This window comes from Barbatula barbatula, assembly GCF_947034865.1.
Source record: "Barbatula barbatula genome assembly, chromosome: 18".
NCBI classification, from domain to species: domain Eukaryota; kingdom Metazoa; phylum Chordata; class Actinopteri; order Cypriniformes; family Nemacheilidae; genus Barbatula; species Barbatula barbatula.
In genome coordinates, this window is record NC_136781.1 from 10,401,211 (window position 1) to 10,424,785 (window position 23,575).

Here is a 23,575-nt window from a genome sequence, read left to right on the forward strand (position 1 = left end):
TGCCACTTGACATCCACCATTTTATCTTCTGGCTCTCAACTCAGAACAAAGCATAAAACCCAGGAGAATGTGCTTTGCTATGCAAGAGGTGAAGATGACTTTGTGCACTCGCTGGAATGCCGCTCAGAAGGATGAAATAGTAATAACAGCTGTCTTCTCTGGTGGGACATAGATTGCTGTGAATAAACAAGTGTTTCTTGGGACCCCTGGGGGCCTGGCCTCAACGTGGTTCTTATTGTAGATCCTCAGGTCAGCCATCGATGTCACCGTTCACCAACAACGTGCTTCGAATTAGGAGTGATGAAACAGGAAATAACTGCAAATTCGACATTCCTGGCATGGCAATGTGCAGCTTTGTGTTTGTAGCACAGGCCAGAGCGGGACAACCTCTTTCAACAGCACATCTACGGCGCAGCTTTAGGACCTTTACGAGGCATATGTTTTGCGAGTTAGTCACGCTTTGTCCGAAGTAGAATGCAGAGTACGTATGGAGAGCAACGTGCCGTGTGTTGACGTGTTCGGTGAATTGATGTTTTCTCATTCAAGCTTGTAATGTCTTGTTTTCTTTTGTCCTCCTCAGATCACTCAAAACCTTTCAAGATTGAACCCTCAACTGCCATTGAAGGAGATAATATAACACTGACCTGCAGGGGCACCAGATTTCTGTATGATAGGTTGAATTGGTATGATCCGCTGGGTCGCAGGGTACCCAGTAGCGAGACCGTTTTTCGGATCGGACCTTACACTCTGTCTTTGTCAATCAAGCTGTCCAACGTTTCCAGAAACCACAGACTCGGATATGAATGCCAAGCTTTTAATATCAACTCTAATAAAGTGGTCAATACAACATCTGTTTTAACTATTGATGGTGAGTTTTATCTATAAAAAGATTTGTTATTTTCGTACTGTAAACAGCAACATGCTGTCATATTTCAGCCCAAAAATACAATATTAGTTAAAGATAATGATTGAAATGATGCATTGTGGTGATTTTTCCCCAAATTGCCATACATTCCTTTACTTTTCATTCCTTGTACAAAGGTACTAATACATTTTAGCTATAATCATTTTAAATATGAGTTTTACATTGGTACATGATATGAGGCTTATGTTGCTACAATTTTATTATTTTAATATATAAATAATTCTTATTTTAATATATAAATAATTCTTATTTTAAACAAAGCATCTCAAAATGACTTGTAATCTGACAGAGAGGCACATTCCCTGGCTCATGCAGAATCTGACCAATCAGGACGTGAACAGCAGCAGCACCTTGACACTGGCTTGCTTGGCTTCTGGTGTGCCAACACCTTTTATCACATGGTACAAAGACAAGACTCCTGTCACGGCAGGACCAGGTGAGGAGCCATAATGTAAATAGTAATCTGTTGTTCTCAGAGATTGAATACATCCTTGACAATGAGACTATAAAACAACTGCTTTGAGTAATGTTAAATAATGCTTTTAAATTCTTAGATAATAGTAAAAGTAAAATATATCCTGCAATATTTTCAATAGTATGGTCAAATTTGACCTCTGTGTTTATGTATTTCTGATGTAAATACAAGAAATGATGTTGCGTGGGCCTTGTATCTTTATTACTGGATATTAACATCAGCTGAAAATAAAAGTAATTTTAAGGGCAAAATGATTACATTTTCCCATTACGTTTTGATGAACAAAGAATTATAAAGGCTAACATACTGTGATGTTGAGAATCGCATAGTAAAAGCTGTAAAGTGTAAAGGTCTATTTGGATTTCATGTCTATCGCCTTACTATAGGCTTACTATCTGCAGTTTGGCTCATCCAGTCAAAACTGAAACCATCTGTTTCCACATATTAGATACATAAATCTGTTAAAATATATTTGTATATGTATTTGATTTATCTACGTGTGTTTTCAGGAATCACTCTTAAAGAAAATGGGACTCTGACCATTGAGAGGGTGAAAAAAGACGATGAGGGCATGTATGAATGTCACGCTAGCAATGCTGAAGGTGTAGCAATATCCAGTGCTGTCATTACTGTAGTGGGTAAGAACACTGATATCTACTGATATCTTCATCTGCTTCCTCTTATTTGATCATCACTTAAATATTGCAGAACATAGTTTGCATCATTGACAAAATTGGCATAGTAAATGATCCTGTTTAAGACTTCAAAATTTCAGCCACTCTGCTTATAAAATGTCCAAACATTGACCAAAAAGGGACAAATCACTTTTTTATGTAAAACATTGAATGTCTATTCAATAAGAAAGTCAGTCCAAAGCTACCAGACATACCCTTCAAATTCCAGACCCCCTTTTATGATAGAGGTCTGGGAGTTGAAATCAGGGTCCGCTCACGAGGGAATTGACCTCTTAAGAGAGGTTCATTAATGATCGGCGGGACATCTCTTTAAGAAAGCACAGGGGGGTTAGGGGGTTGTTTGGATCCTGCGGCAGGCTTAGGGCAAGAGTTATAGTCAACTTACATGCTCTTATTGGTCCTTTCCAAAAATAAAAAGCCTTTAGTGAATAAAGCACCCCCCCAAACACATACTTTCTGCATAACCCAAGCAAATCACACCCATTTATGAAAACAGAATGTACATTCTTTATCCTTCCCCTTTTGGTAATTAAAATTCCTTATTCTGTATGTAGTATGAATACAGTCATGGAAGCAGTCATTGCGCGAGTACATGATAAATGAAGCCTAGTGAACCAGACCCCTATCCAAATATACAAAACAGCGTGCTCTCACGTGTAATATGTACACAGTTTATCAGTGTGAATGGGATTGGAAGCCTGCTCTTAAAATATCAAACTGGGTTAGATGTCTCAAAACCAGAACAAGCACATCAATTTACTAACAGTACAGATGCAAAGAGAAACATCGCTAAAAAAATGACATTATGCACATCTAATGGTTTAGCTTATCATAAAAAGTATGCATGGTATGACTTGGTACAGATATTTGTAAAAACAATATCATAATTATATGTACAAATAACTTGTGTAGCATTTGTATTTGTGGTGAATATTGTACAAATGTATGTACACACAGGAGAAGAGGGTAAACCAAATATTGAGGTGATCATCTTGGTCTGTACCGGGGCAGCTGCAACATTTCTGTGGATCATGCTCATTGTGTTCATCCGTAAATTAAGAAAGGTATCTTTACTCTTACTATACTTCCAGCTGGACTGGACTCACGTGTACCCATAGATGTTGACTCCAGTGACCTTTATGTGCTTCAGCCCACATTGGTTCTTATGCAATCTCATGGTTTTGCTTCACTCAAATGTTTTATTTTATATCATCACATAGTCACATGGTGCTAACAACTAATGTTATGTGTATTATTAGTTTTGCTGGTCATTTCATTGTTCTTTAGCCTTTGGCTTGTAGATACCAGGTCACAGGACCCAAACAGTTTGATAAAACTATAAATGTTATGTATCTTTACTATCATAGTAAACAAGAACTCAATCTGTTTCTATTAGCCAAGTTCAGCAGATTTAAAGACGGGGTACCTGTCCATCATCATGGACCCCGACCAGATTCCTCTAGATGAGCAGTGCGACCGTCTGCCCTACGACAGCAACAAATGGGAGTTCCCAAGAGACCGCCTGAGACTCGGTGAGTTCAATGTTTCATTCACTTTTACAAACCAAAAACATGAATTCATTGCGATTTAAGAATTTGTATATAATATAATAGTATATACATTTTCCTCTTTAGTGCCTTCATTCTGATGATAATTGTCTGATTATGGTGGGCACCAGGCTTGTCTAAATTTTCCAAAGAAAATATTACGCTATTATTTATAAGTGACCCGCTTCTGTCGTTTGCTCTTAAATGCCCCATGAATCTTTAATGGAGGGGCAGCCAGGAACCCTGAACCCCAGCAGGCTGTTTTAATTACAGACTCACATCATGTCTGACAGGCCATCGTGACTGATTTATGAGCCCCCAGGGTACGGCAAGTTCATATAGACACTCACTCTCTTTCTGTTTTTCTCTTTAACAGGTAAAACTTTGGGCCATGGAGCATTTGGGAAAGTTGTAGAGGCCTCAGCGTTCGGCATTGACAAGCTGTCTACTTGCAAAACGGTGGCTGTGAAAATGCTAAAAGGTACTTGGTATATATGAGTGATTATTCATTTGGATCCCCATCCCATCACTTTTATTTCAAATTGTATTTCACAATATTTTTGAATTGAATGAATTTTACACATTTTCATTTCACATGTCCTGGAAGAAAGATCTGATTGGTGACAATTTAGGGGAACGTAAATAAAAAATACCACAAAACAATCATCTTTATATAATCAGATAAGCACAGTACAACACTGAAACAGAAACCAAACCAGTCCGTGTGAGGATACAAGCAGCTGTTCAGATTATTGCATGTTGCTACATGATAGTCCACAGATATGAGACCCTGGACAAAGGACAAAAGCACAAAAGCGAATGTGCAAATACTCACGTAGCATTTATTAATGACCCCTGAACAGAGATGTTCATTAAATGACCCAAAACCAACAATGTTTACCTATTGTAATTGGTTAAAGATTGCTATCATATTACTGATGCATTCCAACATGTCTAATACAAGACAATATTAAATATTGAACACCAATTAAATGTCCCATAGAGGCTAATGTTAGGAACTGTCACATCAGGCCATTTATGTCATGGATGGAAGCAAAACAAATATTTGGATGTAGTAGGACTCAGTCCTCTTGAGGTTGTGCTTGTTAAACTAACTTTAACATCTGTTTGTCAGCAATGCGCTGCTCTGGTGGTGATGTTTTGTCTGCTCTTGACGATGATAAATATGCCGTCTCTTAGGTGCACATTTATTACTGTCATTGTATTAATCTTACGTGTGCCAGACTGTTGCCTCTTTTCACACCGGGTCAGTTTTTAATAAAAAGCAGTTCTCCTCTGCGGCCTACACAGGTTTTATGGAATGTGTCGTGGCTGACTGTACTGCCTTTAACACAATTTTTTTTTATTATGAATTCAGCGTTAATGAAAAAAATATAAATGATGATAAATGATCATTGTGCTGGTTTCATATTGGAGGGACTTGATATTCCTCCAGTAACAGTCACTTTGAGGTGTCTTTGGTGTAAATCATGTACGAATTACTGCTAAAAGCTAAACATACCTCTTGTATGTCAATTTGATGGGTCTAAACCGCAGGAAACCTAACGTGTTAGAAAAACAGCCACCCAGTCTGACTCCGTGACCTCAGAAGGTCACCAGCATGATCCTGACCCACATATTTCCCTCGCATGATGTGCAAAATACTGAGAAACTGGAAAAGTCCAGTTTCTTTTGTTCAGCTCTTGTAGAAATTTATACCAGCGTGGTCTCCCTTGGTAGAATTTATTCAGCGTGTAATGTTGTCTGGCAAAGGTTTCTTTAAACCGTTTCAAGCTTCAAACATTAATTTATATTGTTATTTGTGGTGTGTAAACAAATGTTTAAGCTGATTATAAGGAGGCTATAAAAGCTAGTTTTATGTATGCTGGAAAATCAATTATATTTTACAAAAGAAATACTGTATATACTCAAATTAAATAAAAAATTTCACGTCTCCATTCCATTCCATTTTGAATATAGTCCCAGTAAGTAACATAAATTGTTATGTTATGCTTATGCTTATAATTTCAACGATTTTATAATTGAATTAAGGTAATCTTAAAACATCAGTTTTATAGGTCAAACATTTTTGGAGGATCTATTGACAGAAATGCAATTATAATATACATAACTTTGTCTTCAGAGGTGTATAAAGACTTTACATAATCAAGCGTTATGTTTTATTACTTTAGAATGAGCTATTTCTATCTACATACACCACGAGTCCCCTTGCGTAGAATCCACCATGTTGTTTCTATAGTAGCCCTAAACGGACAAACTGCTCTACAAAGCGTGTTTTGTAAATATCTCCTTCAGCACAGAATCGAAAATGTGACAACATCGTAGTTCTGTGTCAGCCTCTATAGTGCTTCGATTCAATTCTCAACCTTACCACTAGATGTCAGTAAATTTAATACACTATACCTTTAAGGTCAGGAAAAAAATTTGTTTAAAAACTAGTCTTCAAAAAGCATGGAATAAAAGCAACAGCAAGAGAGACAGAGAGGCCATATCACATTAATTGATAAATATCAGACTAAATCCAAAAGACATTTCATTACTCATCTTTTTGTTTGTTTGTTTTCCTTTGCTCTTGACTTTCTGGTCACTCTTAACAGTGGGAGCTACGAATAATGAGTGCAGGGCTTTAATGTCTGAACTGAAAATTCTCATCCATATCGGTCATCACCTCAATGTGGTCAATCTGCTGGGAGCTTGCACAAAGCGAGGAGGTAAGAGGATAATTAAACCTTCATTTGTGTTATTTTTCATTTTTGAATTCCCTTTGTGCTTACATTTATTATTTCTTTAATATGTGTGGTCAGGTCCACTAATGATAATTGTGGAATATTGCAAGTATGGAAACCTTTCTAACTATTTGAGGAGCAGGAGGGGTGACTTTGTGGTTTACAAGGTAAGCAGTAAATGGTTTTTTTTGCCATTTTGCATAGTTTACCATTTTTCACACGCACATATTTATGTATATCGTGAATGGAATATGTTGTAATATGAACAGTCTCAGGACGGCAAGGCCCTGCGTTCCAGTTCAGGGTGTGATCTGAGCGAGCTCATCAAGCGCAGATTGGAGAGCGTGGCCAGCACCGGAAGTTCAGCCAGCTCTGGCTTCATTGAAGATAAGAGCTACTGTGACTCGGAGGAGGAAGAGGAAGGTAGCGGCTGAGTATCTTCCTTCCCTGTCCCCCTCCTCACAACCCCTGTCTCACCTCCACCCCACCCTTTCTTCTCTCAAGACTCTCAAAGGGATTCATAAATACAACTGATATTTTGTAAGAGTCACTGTCCCCCGCTGTGCTCAGAGTTTTTTTTTATTTCCTGCTCCAGTCTTCTGCGGTTGGGTTGGGTCGTGTTGTGCTGTGCATGTTATTTCTGTTTCCATAAACTGTTTACTCAGGTGGATGACCCACCCAAAAGCCCCCCGCTTGAGTTTCATTGACAAACTGCACATTTCAGTCTGTGTCTAAAAAGAGAAGGCATGTTGCATTGTGTCTCTTTAAAAAGGATGTGTCTGTAGTAAACAGGAGGATGGTGAGGCAAAAATATCATAATCTTATTAAGAGATTGAGAGCAGATTAAAAACTTCTAAATCACTTTGATGGATGGCTTTAGATTGATATTGAAGAACTTTAACAAATATGCTAACATATTTACATAATTTGTGTAAGTGCATTACTATATTAAAATGATTTATGTGATTTGTTTTAATTAATTAATTTAACAGATTATATAAAATCATATTTTATTTATTAACATACACTATTGTACGATTTTACTTTTAGATACAGTTCAAAAGCACAAGACCTTTTTATAAGCAAAAATGTTCACTTTATGCTTTTGATGGTTTGTTATAGTGACAGTTCACCCAAAAATGAAAATTCTGTCATCATTCACACACCCTCTTGTCATTTCAAACCAGTATGACTTTCTTTCTTCCACAGGACATGTTTGTTGTATCCATACAAGTAAAGTAAATGGGTGCCAGTGATTACTAACATTTTAACTAACTAACTAACTTTTGTGTCATACAGGTTTAAAATAATAGGAGGGTGAATAAATGATGACAGCTTGTTTTTTGTGATCAATCACTTTACAGAACAGTTTTCTTGTAAAAAAACACAGAATTTGAACTTTAAATACTTTTCAAAAAGTCTTTAAAGTGTGGCGTATTCATGGAAAGTAAAAAGTAAACGGTTCTTAGAAAATCTGTTTGTTTTTGTTTTTTTGCATACCAAACATTACATAAGTCTATGGTTTTGATTTAACTGCTAATACACTTACAACCTTCTCATGCAGAGCCAGAGGATTTGTATAAGAAAGTGCTCACACTGGAGGACTTGATTTGCTACAGCTTTCAAGTGGCTAAAGGGATGGAGTTCTTGGCATCGCGAAAAGTAAGACTTGCCCGCTTGACTATTTACGTTTCGTGAATAATGAAGCACTAACCCTTGCGACGCATTGTGTTCTGAATTGTTTCTGACAGCTCGTTGTGATAGCAGTTTCCTTTCTAAATCAGTTGTAGCTCTTTCTTTTAGTATAATACTTCTTGTAATATCTTTATTTTGGCAACTCATAAAGATGTTTTTTTGTTTTAAGTTCTAGGAAAAGAACCCAAATCGTTTTATTGATCCAAAACTGTAATTGATTGTCTCGCACACACTCATTTCCACCCATCTAACACATGAGATTAATTGCGACATACTAAACATGCAGCGTGCCTTTTGTGGTTTAATCTCACCTAAGGTCAAAGTTTCCCTCATGGATGTTGCACATGTTCTGCATTATCACAGCTTTCCATCATATGCTCCATCTGACAGCGCAACGCCACACATGGTTCAAATAAGACACTTTTTCGAGACATAAATGAGCCTAAAACAGACACATTATATCTATTACTACAATAAAGGGATGGCGTAGAATTAAAATGCTTGTTTAATCTGATTGGATGTTTCTTTAACTTTTTCAAGTGTATTCACCGCGATCTGGCCGCACGTAACATCTTGTTGTCAGAAAACAACGTTGTGAAGATTTGCGATTTTGGACTCGCCAGAGACGTATACAAGGACCCGGATTATGTCCGCAAAGGAGACGTAAGTGTTGAATTTTATCCAGTTTGACGGATATAAAGCTATTTGATAATTCACAGTATCCACAAAGCAGATATTCAACACGATCAATCTTCAAAGCTATTTTGTGTGATGGACAAGAATGATAACAGTGTACAAGTATTGGCATGGCTAATGTTTTTAAGAAAATCGATATAATAATTATTTAATGCCAAGAGTCTTTGGCGTACTTTGTGTCATTTTAGAAGTCCTGAAAATATTATTCTGGGTTAAGATGTTTTTTTGTGGTCAAGTTCAAACCAAGACCTCATACAGATTTGACCTTTGTAATAAAATAGACGTTTTATTGTGTTACTATAACATTACATTTGGTTTCTACACAGGTGATATGGGTTTTAATATGCTATTTCATACTTTTTTCACAGGCCCGACTTCCCTTAAAATGGATGGCACCAGAGGCAATATTTGACAAGGTGTATACCACTCAGAGTGATGTCTGGTCATTCGGAGTTCTTATGTGGGAGATCTTCTCTCTGGGTAAATATCAAGCTGTCCCTTGAGAATATAACTCGTATTCTTTGTTCATTTATTTACAGGGAACGCAGACACAGAAATGCTCCATCAGTTTATTACATCAGGATATAAGATGGTTCAAGAACTTACAAGAAATATGCTCAAATACGTCAATGTTTTCTTGCACTCTGTGGTCTCTTATCACAAAAACATCTACATTTAGTATTTTAGACAGATAAAGTTTTAAAACAAGCTTTTTTAAATTTTGCCCTTCATTTCTTGGAAAAATGATCTAGGCTCTGATGTATTCCACGAAACAAAGCGCCAAGTTGGCCTTTCTTCCCTCTATAAAGGCGTCTCTCGGACATTGTTTGTTTGCTTTACCGGTTCGCTACCAAAACAAAAAGCCTAGACAGAAATCAGCAGCCATTTCAAAGTTAAACACATGGAGTGTGAAGGCAGCACGGCACATGCTGTGATCCGTCAGACGCTGATGGTCCACAATCAAAGACACCTGGCAGAACACGGGCTGCTCATGAGGAGCCCTGCGATATCAACCTCCACCAGATGGAGTGGGCAATAACTGTCAGCTGCTGTTAAATTTTCCTCAGGGAACAAAAAGGATTGCGCTGTCAGATTGCAAAAACTATTTTCATTCCACTAGTGCCACAACATCTGTGAACGTCAACTGTTTTGAGCAATAATTTGAATGTCAACAAAATGTAGTCTGAAATAATAATAATAATAATAAATATTTATTCATAATGCACTTTTCATGCATAAATGTAACTCAAAGTGCTTAACAGGTGCAAAAACACAAAAATATTACAAATGACATATAATAATTATAATAATAATATATAAAAAAGGACACATTTAGTCACTGAAGTCATTTTAAAATGTATACGTTTCATTGCATTCTATTGATGGTTTCAAAGTAACAACTAGACACAAATGTTACTGCGCATGCCTGCTTTTGTGGCCCAAACTTAACTTCCAGTATACATCCACAAAGAATAAAGTCCCTGTAGATTTATTTCTGAAAACAAGCTAGCTGAAATATTTTCGTTGGAACGATGATTTCGGGAAACACTTGAATCGTTGAATTATGTTGGAACGATGGAACTTGCGACCATAGTTACATAACGATGCTTTTGAGAAACGCACCCCAGACCGATCAACAAACACAGACCGGAAGTAAAAAATCGTATTATTTGAAAACATTTTAAAAAGCTCTTATAATATCAGGGACAGTTATTATGTTATTTATAATGTACTGTAGATCACAAAGCATGCTTCATTATATTCATTTAAAACTTTCTCACCTTTTCTTGAAATACTTTGTATACAGTAGATTTGCATTTCTTCTGGGCTACCGTTTATTTGACATGTGCTATGAATTTCAACAAAATACCTCAATAAAATTCCCCAAATGTATATTCACACTATTACTGTTAAGATAGAAGAACGCTGTGTGAGAAAATAGTGGGATGTCCATTTGCATCTGAATATAAAAGGCGTTTAGAAAAACACCCTAAAAATTCTGAGGAAAAGACCGCTAATGATGACTTGCTACCACTGAGCTGCCTTGATTTTTTTTGGTATCAAATAGAGTTTAGAAAAATTATTATTGCTACTTGATAGTGTTGAGACTAAACTTTGCATTGCGCCCAAAGTACACTCACATGCTTTGTGTTGTGGGTTTGGGCTTCTTATCTGTTTTTGTAGGAGCTCCACATCTACCGCTCCCCGTTCCCAACATCGTAGGAGCTTTTGAGCGCTATTTATATATTTGTTTTTAAAGACTACCTAATCTATGTCAGAGGGGGATTTAGATCACGGTTTAATGAAAGATTGACTCTCTTGGAGATCTGTTGCTATGCCACGCATATTTTAGCAGACATCAAATATTATTCAAAGGCTTTTGGTCAAAAACATAAAAATATTATTTCACGTCCTTTTCCAAGAGCGCTAAAGAGTCTGCAAAATCATGCCTCCCAAAGCTGTTTACTTGGAATCTAGTCAACGGTCTTTATCAGGAGGCCAAACTGCCCTGCAGATGCAGACTGTGATATATCCAACTCTCTTCCATTGATCTCTCTGTGCTACCAAGCCACTTCACAGTTTAGTGTGTTTCTCGTCAGACCCTTTGAAGTGGCCAAAGCTCTGTTTCATGGAGGAGTCTTGATAACCCCGTTATTCTCTTTTTTCTCCCCAGGCGCCTCTCCGTACCCCGGCTTACACATTGATGAGGAATTCTGCTGCCGATTGAAGGAGGGCACCAGGATGAAAGCTCCCGAGTACTCCTCCTCTGAAATGTAAGAATGCCTCTGTAACTTGATTTGTCAACAATATCTCCATTTATAGAGTATAATGACTACTAAAGTAAGTAAACTCTTCAGGATTATTAGCAAAACCTGCCCTTTTTCAGAAGAAAATCATTTTCTATCGATACAGTCGAAAAAAGAGAAGCGGTATCCCATTTCATTGCTTTGACACGAGACCGAGCACTAAATGGAAACAGGACAATTATTTAGAGAGTGGAAGAAATGGCAACTTCTGATTGGCAGATAGTTTATAGTGCACTTGATGGGTGTTAGGGATCCATTACTCACTTACACCAATGCAGCTGAAACTGAAACTTACATTAAAGGCTTTGGTGTACCTACACAGCATGGGGGGGCCGAACACAGTGGCAGGACCCCGGGCATCAGACAGGCAAACCCACAGGCAAGATACTCCCGTTGTGGTTACGGGGGTTAGAGAGCAATCCAAACCACAATCCAATGTTTTCTGATGTAACAAGATATGAGAGGAAAGGTCGTCGTATAGGTTTTAAATGTGGAAAGGAAGTGGAATGGACAACTTCGTATTTGGGTTGCACGTAAATGGAAGCAAGGCACCAAAAGGAAAAAAAATTGTCTTCAGTTTTACCTCTCACTGTATCGTATCCGATGTCGTATACATTTGGAAAGCTGAACTGAGCACTTACATTTTATTACAGCTGGTAATGTGATTTGTCGCATGTTGGCAATCACACATGCAATCACATACCAAGTCCAGCCAATTGCACATAATAACAGCCCATTACAGATTGTGATTGCAGGGACCTGAAAATGTAGTCCAGACCTCATGCTTTAAATGTGATGAATCTGGCCGCATGCAGCCCTCCCAACCACAGCCTGGTGCCGTGTTATATAACCCGAATCCAAATCTCTACATACAGCTTCAAAGAATGCGTTAACCAAGATAAGGAGTAGATGTAATATACTGCATCACCTGCTCGATTCTTCAACAAAGTAGACACGTTGATAAAGTTATGTGCTGACCTCAGGGTTAAACAGTACTTTATTCATGACACGGAGAGTGGCCCTGACCCCAACTGCCCTGAGTGATGAAAAGGATGAAGCGGTGAATTTGCTTGACGGGTACCTCAAGGTGAGGACCTTACGGCCCTTTATAAGTTGTTTTATCCTGATTTATCCACTCCTAGAGCATAAACGAAAACAAATATTATACAACTTAAAGGTGCAACGTGTATTTTTTGGAGGATCTATCTATTGACAGAAATGCAATATAATATCGATAACTGTGTCATCAGAGGTAGATAAAGACCCTACGTAATGAAGCGTTATGTTTTATTTCTTTAGAATGAGCTGTTTCTATCCACAAACACGGTAGGTCCCCTAGCATGAAATTCGCCATGTTGTTTCTATAGTAGCCCTAAACGGAAAACTCCTTCAGCAAAGAAGCGAAAATGTGACGATATCTTAGTTCTGTTTTTATGTAATACACTGGACCTTTAACACATTTGGCTTAATATATTTCCAAGTCATCTCTATGTAAAACTGTGCTATATGTGTGAGGGTCAGGGATGTTGAACATCCTGGTTTATCCTTGATTTGACAGAAACCACCAGTCCGCATTTTTCTGGCCTTCCTGTTAGTGTAAGGAGTTCTTCCACCTGGATTCATTATAAAAGTCCTGTTTCCTCCAGCTAATCTCATTCACAGCGCAAGAAGAACACCTCCCGTATAATGACTACTGAACCCAGATGGATAAATGAGGTAATTAGTGTAAGGAAGTGAAAGGAAGTCATGACTCATGAGTCATTTTTCCATACCCCAAACTAGCCTGATCTTGTGCCGTTCAGAAGGGATAAGAGAGTATATCGGCTAACAGGATTTATTTATATACAGGATTGTGTTCAATCGTCACCTGTGATCATTTACTCAAATGCTCGGTGCTCACTGCTTTAACGCCCAAGTGAACCCAGTACGAGTCACTACAAGATCTAATAAGAGACCCCAGACGTCCCTGATGAGGAGAGGTGCCGACAGGTCGTCTAAAGCAGAAGGAAGTTCCTCTCAACACCACTGAGTCGAATGGACCAAAATGGACAGCTTTACTTGCCGTGTCATGCAGCAAATATTATTGATGACTGAAATAATTGGATAAAGCCCAGATTTGCAGAGGTCAAGGCAGAATGTGTGGTCGCTGAAGAATTATGATTTATGACCGTATGTAACACACTGTTCAAAGAAAGCTTGTATTTACCTCCTGATGAAATTGTGCTTGTGTTCTTCATAGATATCAAACCATGTTAGACTGCTGGCATGGAGAACCACCCCAAAGACCAACTTTCACAGAACTAGTGGAAAGGCTGGGAGATCTGCTCCAGGCCAGTGTACAGCAGGTAAGATCAGAAGACCTATAACATTCACTTAAAGGGATAGTTCACCCAAAAATGACAATTCTGTAATGAATTTATCAACCTCGAGTTGTTCCAAATAATATTGTATGAATGTTGAGAAGATGTTAGATTTATGGGGCATCATTGAATATTAAAATGGTAGTCAAGGGTGAACTGCTTGTTTTCCTTCAAAATATCTTCTTTTTTGTCAAACAAAAGTAATACATTTATGCCGATTTTTGGGTGAATTATCCCTTTAATACAATTTGACTCCCACAAATGTTATTTTAGTTTAATTACACGTAGGTGAAAACCACAGGTTTTGGGGGGATGTGAGATGCAGTTTATCATTACACAGAAGGCAGTCGTTAACCTTGTTTTAATAATCTGTTAATGATGTTGAAAATCAGTGGTTCTCAAACTTTTTTGTTCTTGCGTAGGGTGCATGGCCCCCCAAATAAAGACTTATAATCTTACACTTAAAATGTTAATTAAACCCAAAACATGTAATAATACAATGCTGGAACATCAATTCTTTTGGTTTGTTTGCACAAAATGTATAATGCATTTCAATATTTCTTAAAATGCCACAATAACCTTGCCCCCCCAGATCCATATTTGGAGCCACAGCCCTGTTGTATATGTCTTGCACTGTAAAACATTTTTGCTGCCTGTCCTTAATTATGTAATTCCTACTTACTGTTTACGATTTTTAATTGTTCTTTACATTACTAACTCATCAAAAAAGGTATAAGCAATTTAAACATATTATTAAACATTTAAAATAGCTGAAATGATTAAACTTATTTGAAGTCTCATAGACCAAAGAATTCACCTTCTGATGTAAATACAACTAATATTCCCAAATGCTGGTACTTATCAACAGGATTTACAAAACATAAAACTTCATAATCCTGGTCGGGAACAGTGGTGCTTTGTGCTGTCTCCTCTTCTTAGCATATTATAAATCTGCACCGAGATCAAAGTCTACTCCGTACCATCTCTCTCCATCTCTCATAAAGAACTAGCCCAACTGGGCTGTCCAGACTGTCCCTAATAACGTCATTACCATAAAACATATTCATACCTTCCCTTGCTGATTTACATACAAATTGCCTTTTGTCTCAGCATGTTTATTCAAAATCCTCAATTCCATAACAATAATAACACCATGCATACGCTTTAGTAGTGAGGTTATCAAATGAACAGAATGTTCAACTGTTTGTGTCTCTCAGGAGGGAAAGCATTACATTCCGATCAACACAGCGCTGTTGACCAAAGATGATCCCATGAGCTCCAGTCCCTCAGAGGAAACCTCAACCAGACCTGCCTCTCTTAGAGACTCCGGGACGGCTTGGTAAGATGGATTTATCGTCAGACGTTTTTACTGCTGTGTGCTCAGGGTGAACACATAATTTTTCATTTCGCCTTTAGAAGTTTTGACCACAATTCACATTTGAAGTATGCCAACATCTCATTTTTGGACATAAGGGGATATTTTGTCTGCCATTCTTTGTAGATGATCAATTTCTCTGTTCACATTACAGTTTAACATTTGTACTTTTTTTCGTGTATTTACAAAAGCTTCAGCAATGAACTGATGTGTAGTATTTGATATTTTCAGGAAGATCAAGATCCGCCCAGCAAGTGTAAAGACCTTTGATGACGTAATCCTGGAGGACGGAACCAACAAGATGCATGAGGTGACGAACTTATCCATAAAACCACACACACAAAATGTGACTACCAATAAAATATTTAAATCCTGTCATAAGAAATGACTGTAACATCATCACAAAAAGTTTCTAGAAAATGATTGGGACTACATTCTTTTTTACATCAGTAGATAAACCTCATGAGTGGTCTTTTGTTGTTCACAGGGTGGACAGTCAGACAGTGGAATAGGTTTGTCTTCAGACGACCTGAACACTTTGAAGCGTCTGGAGACACTGACCCTGCCCCTGAGTTTCATGTCTCGAGCGTAAGTACATTTCATGAAGTCCGCTTTTGCCTGACAGAATCCGTAATGGCAGGAATGGGTAGAGCTGCCGGCGTATGCCCTGGAGACCCTCCCACTGGGCTGGAATGTAGATGCCACAATTGTCATACAGTTTGCCCCCCTCCCGGCAGCTCCACACGACTCCAGTCACAATCTTTTTCTTTGAGAGACGTGCCTGCGCGAGAGAATCACAGACAAAGGCACAGTGGAGAGATATTGCTTAAGGTGACAATCTCAACAGCCTGACAACAAAAGCAGGGCTGGGCGTGTGACTTGTTAAAGTTGGCTGGAAGGGCTGGTGACTAGCATCTTTGTTGGTGCCGCCGGAGTTGTGAGGACCCTTGACTCCATCACTGAAACATGCGGCGCATGGCCACGCTGTATGCTAATAGAAAATGAATGAACACTTTCATTTATTTGAGAAAGTAAAATATCTTTTGATGTATATATTTATGATTATGTATTAGTCATGATTCTAAGTGAAGTTTAATAGTGTTAATGAACAGAATATTTGAAGAGTTTGGTCCCAAAAAGAGATTTTAAAAACATTTAAAAAGCCATGTTTCTTTTATGGTGCATTCGAATTAATATCAATCAAACTGCAGTTGGTTTATTTTGCCATAATAACTAAAAAATACGGCTAACTAACAGTAAAAACACGAGTACATAATAAAAACATGATTTTTGAAAAGAAGAGAACCAAACTCTTAATTTTCTAATGTGTACTTTTATTAGAAAATACACTCAAGTACTTGTACAACATCCTAACAATTGAGGACACACCACCAACTGCAGCTAGTCAAATATTGATAATCTTTTACTGACGGACTTTGACTAAGAAGTTGAGAGCGACTCACAAATTGGGTAACTTCTTTCAGAACTATTCAGGTTAAACATACAATGCTTTAGAATGCTCAACGCATTTGAGCCTAGTGGTCATGTTTTATCCAAGATAAAAAATTATTCCCGTAAGATATGATTTAATAACCATTTGTCCTGTTCCTCTGCTATTTTACACAGCGGTAAATTCAACCACACTGTAAATAACATCAGCAGGGGAGGTGAAGATTACAGAGCTTGCCTCCTGTCTCTTTTATGATTGATGAGGCACATAAACATACGATCAACAGGCTTTCTCATTATAACCGGTTGTGTCTCGTGTGTCTGTTTACAGTGCCTTCATCATCACAGCTCTATATGATCAAAAGCTGGGCACAGTTTGCCAGTGGTTGCCAAAGCCATTCACAGGTTGCCATGGTCACAGCCTTGGGAAAAGGAACCTCTGTTAGCACGTACAGAATGGTGTATATATCGTAAAGAGACGGCCCCTCCCTATAGTGCCCATTGAATTTTTACAGCTTTACTGCTCTGTCCAAGCGTCTGTGTAACGTCCCTTCTCCATTGTGCTGCTGAATTCCACCGGCAGTATGCAGACACATATGCAGAGTGCTTGGCACTGGCTCTGTTTCACACCGTGTCCTGCCCAAAGTCTAATGCATGCCAGTGTATGAAAATTAACTGCTACCTCTCGTGTTCTCTTTGACCTTACCTCAAGGATGTAAAGTGTCTGATTGAGTTAAACCCTGTTAAAGAGATGTCATACATCTATACTTAGTATGCAGTCATTTTATAATACTGGAAATTTACTATAGAACGGACCAGCTAGGTCTGCTGGTTGCCTTTTGTACGCTTCAACATTTCATCTATACGATGTTCAGGGTATATATGAACCTTCTTTTTTTTGGCCTCCACAGAATGAAGAGCAAAAGTAAGGAGTCGGTTTTGGAGGGGGAGAAGGAGAAATTCCCTGCGCTTGTTCCGTCACTAGACTTAAGTCTGGAGGAATCTTCCCTCGACCCGGAGTTGGAATGTCACAGCCCACCTCCGGACTATAACTATGTGGTCCGTTACTCCACGCCACCTGTCTGAGCTGTTCTGCACTCATAGACCACTAGAAATCTTACCCAGTTCCAGAGCGTCCGATTGGTTGGGCACATAAGATAACAGACTATGGTTTTCTCACTTTTTTCATTTCTTTAATATTCGTATTACTTTTTCTTTCAAGGAAAGAATACCATAAAAGAATACCATAAAAGCAGGAATACCTCAGGTATTCCTGCTTTTTACTGTGAAGAAGATATGCGTAACTTATTTACATTTATGCATTTGGCAGATGCTTCTTTCCAAAGCATTCACGCTATACATTTTATCAGAATGTGCGTTCACATTTACGACCTTTGCGCTGCTAACGCAATGCTCAACCAAGAACCACATACAGTAATAGTAATGGTGCTGTTTTTTTGGGTGAAATGGCAGATTCTTTATTTCATTGAATCATGTTTATATAAAAGTAATACCTATTTTATTTCTAGATAAATATTTTATTAAAAGAAACTGGAAAACTTGCTACATGATATTTTAATTTTCCTAAAAAATTTATTTTCGAAGCTCACTGTGTAGGAAAATATTTTTCTTGAGAACAAATTTCACTCAAAACCATCGTGAGGCAACTGACAGACAGACAGACTGTCAAGCAAAATACCACAGATCATGAATAATTAAATGTGCGGTCTGGAATTCTTGTATAAATTGCCGGATATGTCGACCATCGTTATTTTGGACTTGCGTTTGGGTTTTGTGTTGTCTGTCTGAGAGCCGATTTCCTGACTCTCACACATTGGTTTCATTTATTTTTTTCTGACAAAGTTCAGCCGTGTCTTTAACTTCTCTAATCCGCATTCCTTTTTATTTAATAAGCTTTAATTTTAAGAGATCTTAAGTTAACCACTTTATTGGCCAAGCTTCATGATTTTGTCTGGTTTGATAGTGCAGGATTGAATGGCTTATGGGTGCCTAACATCCAGTCTATCACTGTGAAAATGGCTTGGAAAGCCTCAGCAAGTAAATAATTAATGCACATTTAATAAGGCGCATACTATGTAAATTATTGATGGAGAATAAAAAGGCCTTGCTCTCTATTCAACAATAGTTAGACTGCTGCATTGTGTACATTCCTTATTTTATGCTGTTTACACTACTGTATGTACATAACGACACATATTGTGCAGCTACTAACCAGATTGTTAATGGGAAGGTATTTGATTCAGTGGTCTCATCCTTAAATACTACTAATGCTTGCAGGGCAGGCTGAAAATACTTTGTCAGCAAGGCCGGTCACAAAAAGTATTAGTTTTATCTCTTCAACAGGTTTAATGTAAACCAATGGGTGGGGAATCACTGTTGACCACTGAATCGGTTAAACCAAAAAATATTTTGACAGGCGAGGGTGAAAAGGAAGCAGTTAGTCCCACCAATATCGTTTTTAATGCATTCAAGGTTAACACACTATTGAAAAAATGAATTGTATATACTTCCAAATAATACTTCCATTCATGATTTATTGTTGACTGACTGTATTTGTGAAGTAAACTGTATGCACTGATATTTTCTACATTTATATATTTTGTATTGTAATTGTATTTTATTATTAACCAAACATAAATAAAGATTTATATATTTATAAATAGCACTATTTTCAGGGTTGTGGATCCGTTTGTTATACTCCCAAACATCCCTTGGTTTTGTGGTTACAGAGATAGTTTCCCCAAATTTCTAAAAAGAAGGTATTTTGAAGAATGTTGCAACCAAATGGCGGTACCCATTCACTTCTATTGTATAGACACAAAACCAATGCAAGTGATTGGTACCATCGTTGTCCGGTACCAACATTTTTTTAAATGTGAAAGCAAGTCATACAGCTTTGAAATGTCAAGATGATGATGATGATGATGATGATGATAGAATTGTCTTTTTGGGGTGAACTATCCCTTTAATATATATCAAAGATATATACCTTTAGATTTACATGTGTTCATTTATCAGATGTTTTTTTACCCTAAACGTCTTACAAATAAGGAAACATGACAATGAATGTGAATGACAGTGAATGTGTCATGAGATCCAACAATAAATAAAGTACACAATGTCTTCATCAATTACTGTACTTTTTTGTAGTTCCTACACATCCATACACTTTTGTAACAATGATATGTTAACCATTATGTGGCTGGAGATGGTCAGACCCTGTGTCATTTTCCTCCTGCCTCTGAACCACAGACACACATCCTGAACAGAGCGAGCCAGGGGATAGTCTGTGACCAGGACAATACCTCTGTGAGCCAGAAGATGAAGGTTTTCCTGAACCATTCCCGTCACAAGCACTAGTCTTCCCTCGGGCCAACAGTGCCCCCCCCCCCACATTTTACTCTAGGCTTATACTCTGCTTGTCATGAATATACAGTGTTTACAGTACACTTAAATCCCTTAGAAAACAAAACACTTGGCTGGTTTTGGACTGTTGTTACTGGCTTGCTAACGTAAGTTGTCAGATATCTAAACTGATTCAGGAATATGAACTATAAACAAACAAGGGAAGGATGTTGGGAGGGTTAGGGGTCATCATATTCTGGCTTTAAGAATAAACGTGGCATTCACGCACATCTCCTATTTTTACTGACACACAGGAAGAACATACAGTATAATGGCTCTGCAGCCAGTCGCAAAACTTCCTTGATTAAAAAAGTATATAGAATATACTTCAACAACACTTTTCTACACTGTAACGTCAAGGTTATTTTAGTTAACTTCAATTTAAACTATTAAATATTTTAGTTAATAAAATCTAACATTATTTAAACATTACATTAAATGGAAATTATAAAGTTAAGTCACTAAAACTATGAATTGAAAATGAAAAAAACTGATCTAAAACTGAAAGAAAAATGTAATTTATATAACAACTAAACGCAATCAATAATAAAATAACAAACGCACTTAAAAATGACATGAAAACTAAAAATATATAAATCAGATATAAAAATGATGATACCAATTAAACAAAACTATAACAAAAAACCACTTTAAAAACATTTATCCAATAAACTATTTTTTATATTTATAATAAACATAAAATAAGATCGTATTGTAAATAATTGTATACCTATTATAAATTAAATTAAATAAACAATAAGATTTGTTTGCCCATACATAATGCATAAAAAAACTAAATATATGTTTTTTTCTAGAATCACAGGAAGCATCAAACAATATTAACACAATTAAAAATAACAAGCAGAATAAAAAACAAATACAAATTGAGTCAAGTGTACCAGAATGCCTGTAACTCAAATGAATCTGTGAAATGTGGTTGAGCCTTTTTCCAGGGCTGAGGGGTTATGCTTTGTATTTTAACTTTTTTGTCTATGAGAAAAACATCACGTGCGCATTCAATTAAAAGCTCTCTCCGTTTTTTGTTTGTCTTGTTCAACAATGTGTAAATCCCCATGCTGCCTCTTCCAGAGCCCCTTCCCAAGGAAAACAAGCCCCAGAGGTATAAGATACTTTATTAATCACTAAAACAGAGGTGTCACATTGGGCTCATTGGTGCCCTGCCAAACATATTCCTGCAATCAGTGACAAAACAGAATGCCTTGAAATCCTATCACACCCCAAACTTCTTCCCCTGCACCAATTCCTATTAATGGACTTGCCTTCCCTTCTGGTCACAGCACAATTCCCACGCTGCGTTCCGGTTAGGGATAGCAGGGAATTGCAAAATTGGGAATGAGGAAACATAATCATACCTCTTACCTAGAGCAAAGACAATAGGGTGCACTTAATTCATCACAGATTAGCAGAGCAATGCCCAGCGAGATTTGAAACCACAATACAAACCGCCCAAAATATTTTAATTAACTCCCATGATGCCTTATGGGGCAGGGTTAATGAATTCTATTAAAAACTGTTAGTCTTAAAATAGCTAAGATCTTTTTGGTCTAATTGGCCTCCGGATCAAAGTAGATTATTTCTGTCCCCATAGGGGTCCCGTTTCTAAAAATGAACAGTTCAAGAATTTTGACAATCAGTAAACATCTGATCTACAGCTCTATGGAGACTGAGGACTTCAACAGCAAATACGCTGGACCAACGAAGGGTGGTTGGTGGTTATTATTCCCTACAGTTTGAAAGGATAAGCAAATGGTCTTCTGGTTTATGTTTACAAAAGGTATATAGCTGATGAACTCATAAATGATCGATGGTAATGTTAAACTGTTGGCAGAGGAGGAACATTTTTGTTCAAATGAAGTCAATTTGTGGAACCACTATATCAATGTCGGCCCCAGTTCTTCTACATTACACTACATACATTATTAACCTGTGCACATATCAAAGGGGATGCAAAATATCTTGTGCCATACACCGTTTTCTAATGGAATTTATGTTTCACTTATAACAGTATAACCTTGGATGACATTTCAAGCATTTTGTATTTTGGGGAAACCATGTTTCATTTGAAGATAAAGCAATAAAGAAATTATAGGTGGCACATAGGTTGAACTGTTCCTTAAAATCCTAATAAATATGTATTGCAAAATTGTACCTATTTCTTTATTTACCAGTGTGAAAATAAAATAGTAAAAAAATATGATTCACTTTTAAAAGTATTTTGAGAACATTCTGTCTCAAACCATCATACATTTGGGATACACATGCTGCTATTTTCAGGTTTCCAGGAAAACTGTAAATCACAGAACATCAAGCTTTCTTAGCTCATAACTCACATCCACAGCCGAGAAAGCCAAGATCTCAATGAAATCCATCTGATATCTGAAATATGTTTTAAAATCTTTGGACGGACTAGCATTGTTGACAAAATTGTGTTCCTCACATTGATCCCCATCTTATCCATGTCTTTCAAAGTCATACAACAGACTCAACGAAGATGAAATAAGAAACATAAGGGAGACAATCCAAAGTCTTTGCCATTTATTTCAATTTATATTGAATATTTATATTTTATTTTATATCAACTAAAATACAAATGTAATTTCTTGTACAGTGTTGTGATACTGTGTAATAACTCGCAAATACAAAGTTCATTACCTGTTGGGCATCGCCCTCTTGAGGTTCTTCTGTAAAGATGCATTATAGTAAGTAAGTTAGAATTTGCGGTCTGGATACAAGAGGTTTGTTTGTCTTAAAGCTTCACAATTATTTTAAAATAAAACAACTTTGTAAAGCGTGTGACATAGATTATAATAAAAAACTGTATGGGGCGAGGGGGGTGTTACATTTGGAGTTAGTTACTGTTTCATCTGATTGACCACCAGAGGGCGTCGCTGTGTTATGCAACGAACCTCCAAGCAAACCTGTCATTTGTACACATGTATTTGGACGTCACTTCAGAACAGCATCAGGAGTGTCTATTCACAAACCTCACATCTGGCCGACTGTTTCAGTGCTACATTTATCTAGTTTTGACAATCATTCACATGTGGTATGTCTGTCGCACATTTTAGGCTCCTAGTTAATATGTCTCAGTATTATATTTGTTTTAAAGGTAATTCTGTGTTTGCAACAAAATGCTATTGAACCATACTTTTGTTATGATTGGTTAAGAAAGTAAAAATTCATTGAGTAAATTGGCCTTTTGTCGTAACATGCACTTTATATAGAAACGTTGAAACGTTGAAAAACCTTTACACTTTCAGTTAAACTGTAAAAAAAACTATAAAAGACAAACAATTTATAAACATCAACAATATATTAAGTGTATTTGCAATATTGTAATATCGCAATTTATATAAT

At 37.2% G+C, this 23,575-nt stretch overlaps 1 protein-coding gene across 1 annotated transcript in view; it reads left to right on the forward strand.

Moving 5' to 3' along the window:
* Positions 1-19,454, forward strand: part of kdrl (kinase insert domain receptor like) — a 39,120-nt gene extending 19,666 nt beyond the window's left edge. Inside the window, exons 13-30 of the mRNA XM_079480203.1 lie at positions 581-868; positions 1,215-1,361; positions 1,910-2,038; positions 3,053-3,159; positions 3,492-3,627; positions 4,019-4,123; positions 6,261-6,374; positions 6,468-6,556; positions 6,659-6,812; positions 7,954-8,051; positions 8,625-8,747; positions 9,149-9,260; positions 11,455-11,554; positions 13,827-13,932; positions 15,165-15,286; positions 15,554-15,632; positions 15,810-15,910; positions 17,683-19,454. Of these exons, the coding sequence (XP_079336329.1) occupies positions 581-868; positions 1,215-1,361; positions 1,910-2,038; positions 3,053-3,159; positions 3,492-3,627; positions 4,019-4,123; positions 6,261-6,374; positions 6,468-6,556; positions 6,659-6,812; positions 7,954-8,051; positions 8,625-8,747; positions 9,149-9,260; positions 11,455-11,554; positions 13,827-13,932; positions 15,165-15,286; positions 15,554-15,632; positions 15,810-15,910; positions 17,683-17,857 (2,285 nt within the window). The 3' untranslated portion in view covers positions 17,858-19,454. The remainder of the gene's footprint in view (positions 1-580; positions 869-1,214; positions 1,362-1,909; positions 2,039-3,052; positions 3,160-3,491; positions 3,628-4,018; positions 4,124-6,260; positions 6,375-6,467; positions 6,557-6,658; positions 6,813-7,953; positions 8,052-8,624; positions 8,748-9,148; positions 9,261-11,454; positions 11,555-13,826; positions 13,933-15,164; positions 15,287-15,553; positions 15,633-15,809; positions 15,911-17,682) is intronic.
* Positions 19,455-23,575: the final 4,121 nt, after the last annotated feature.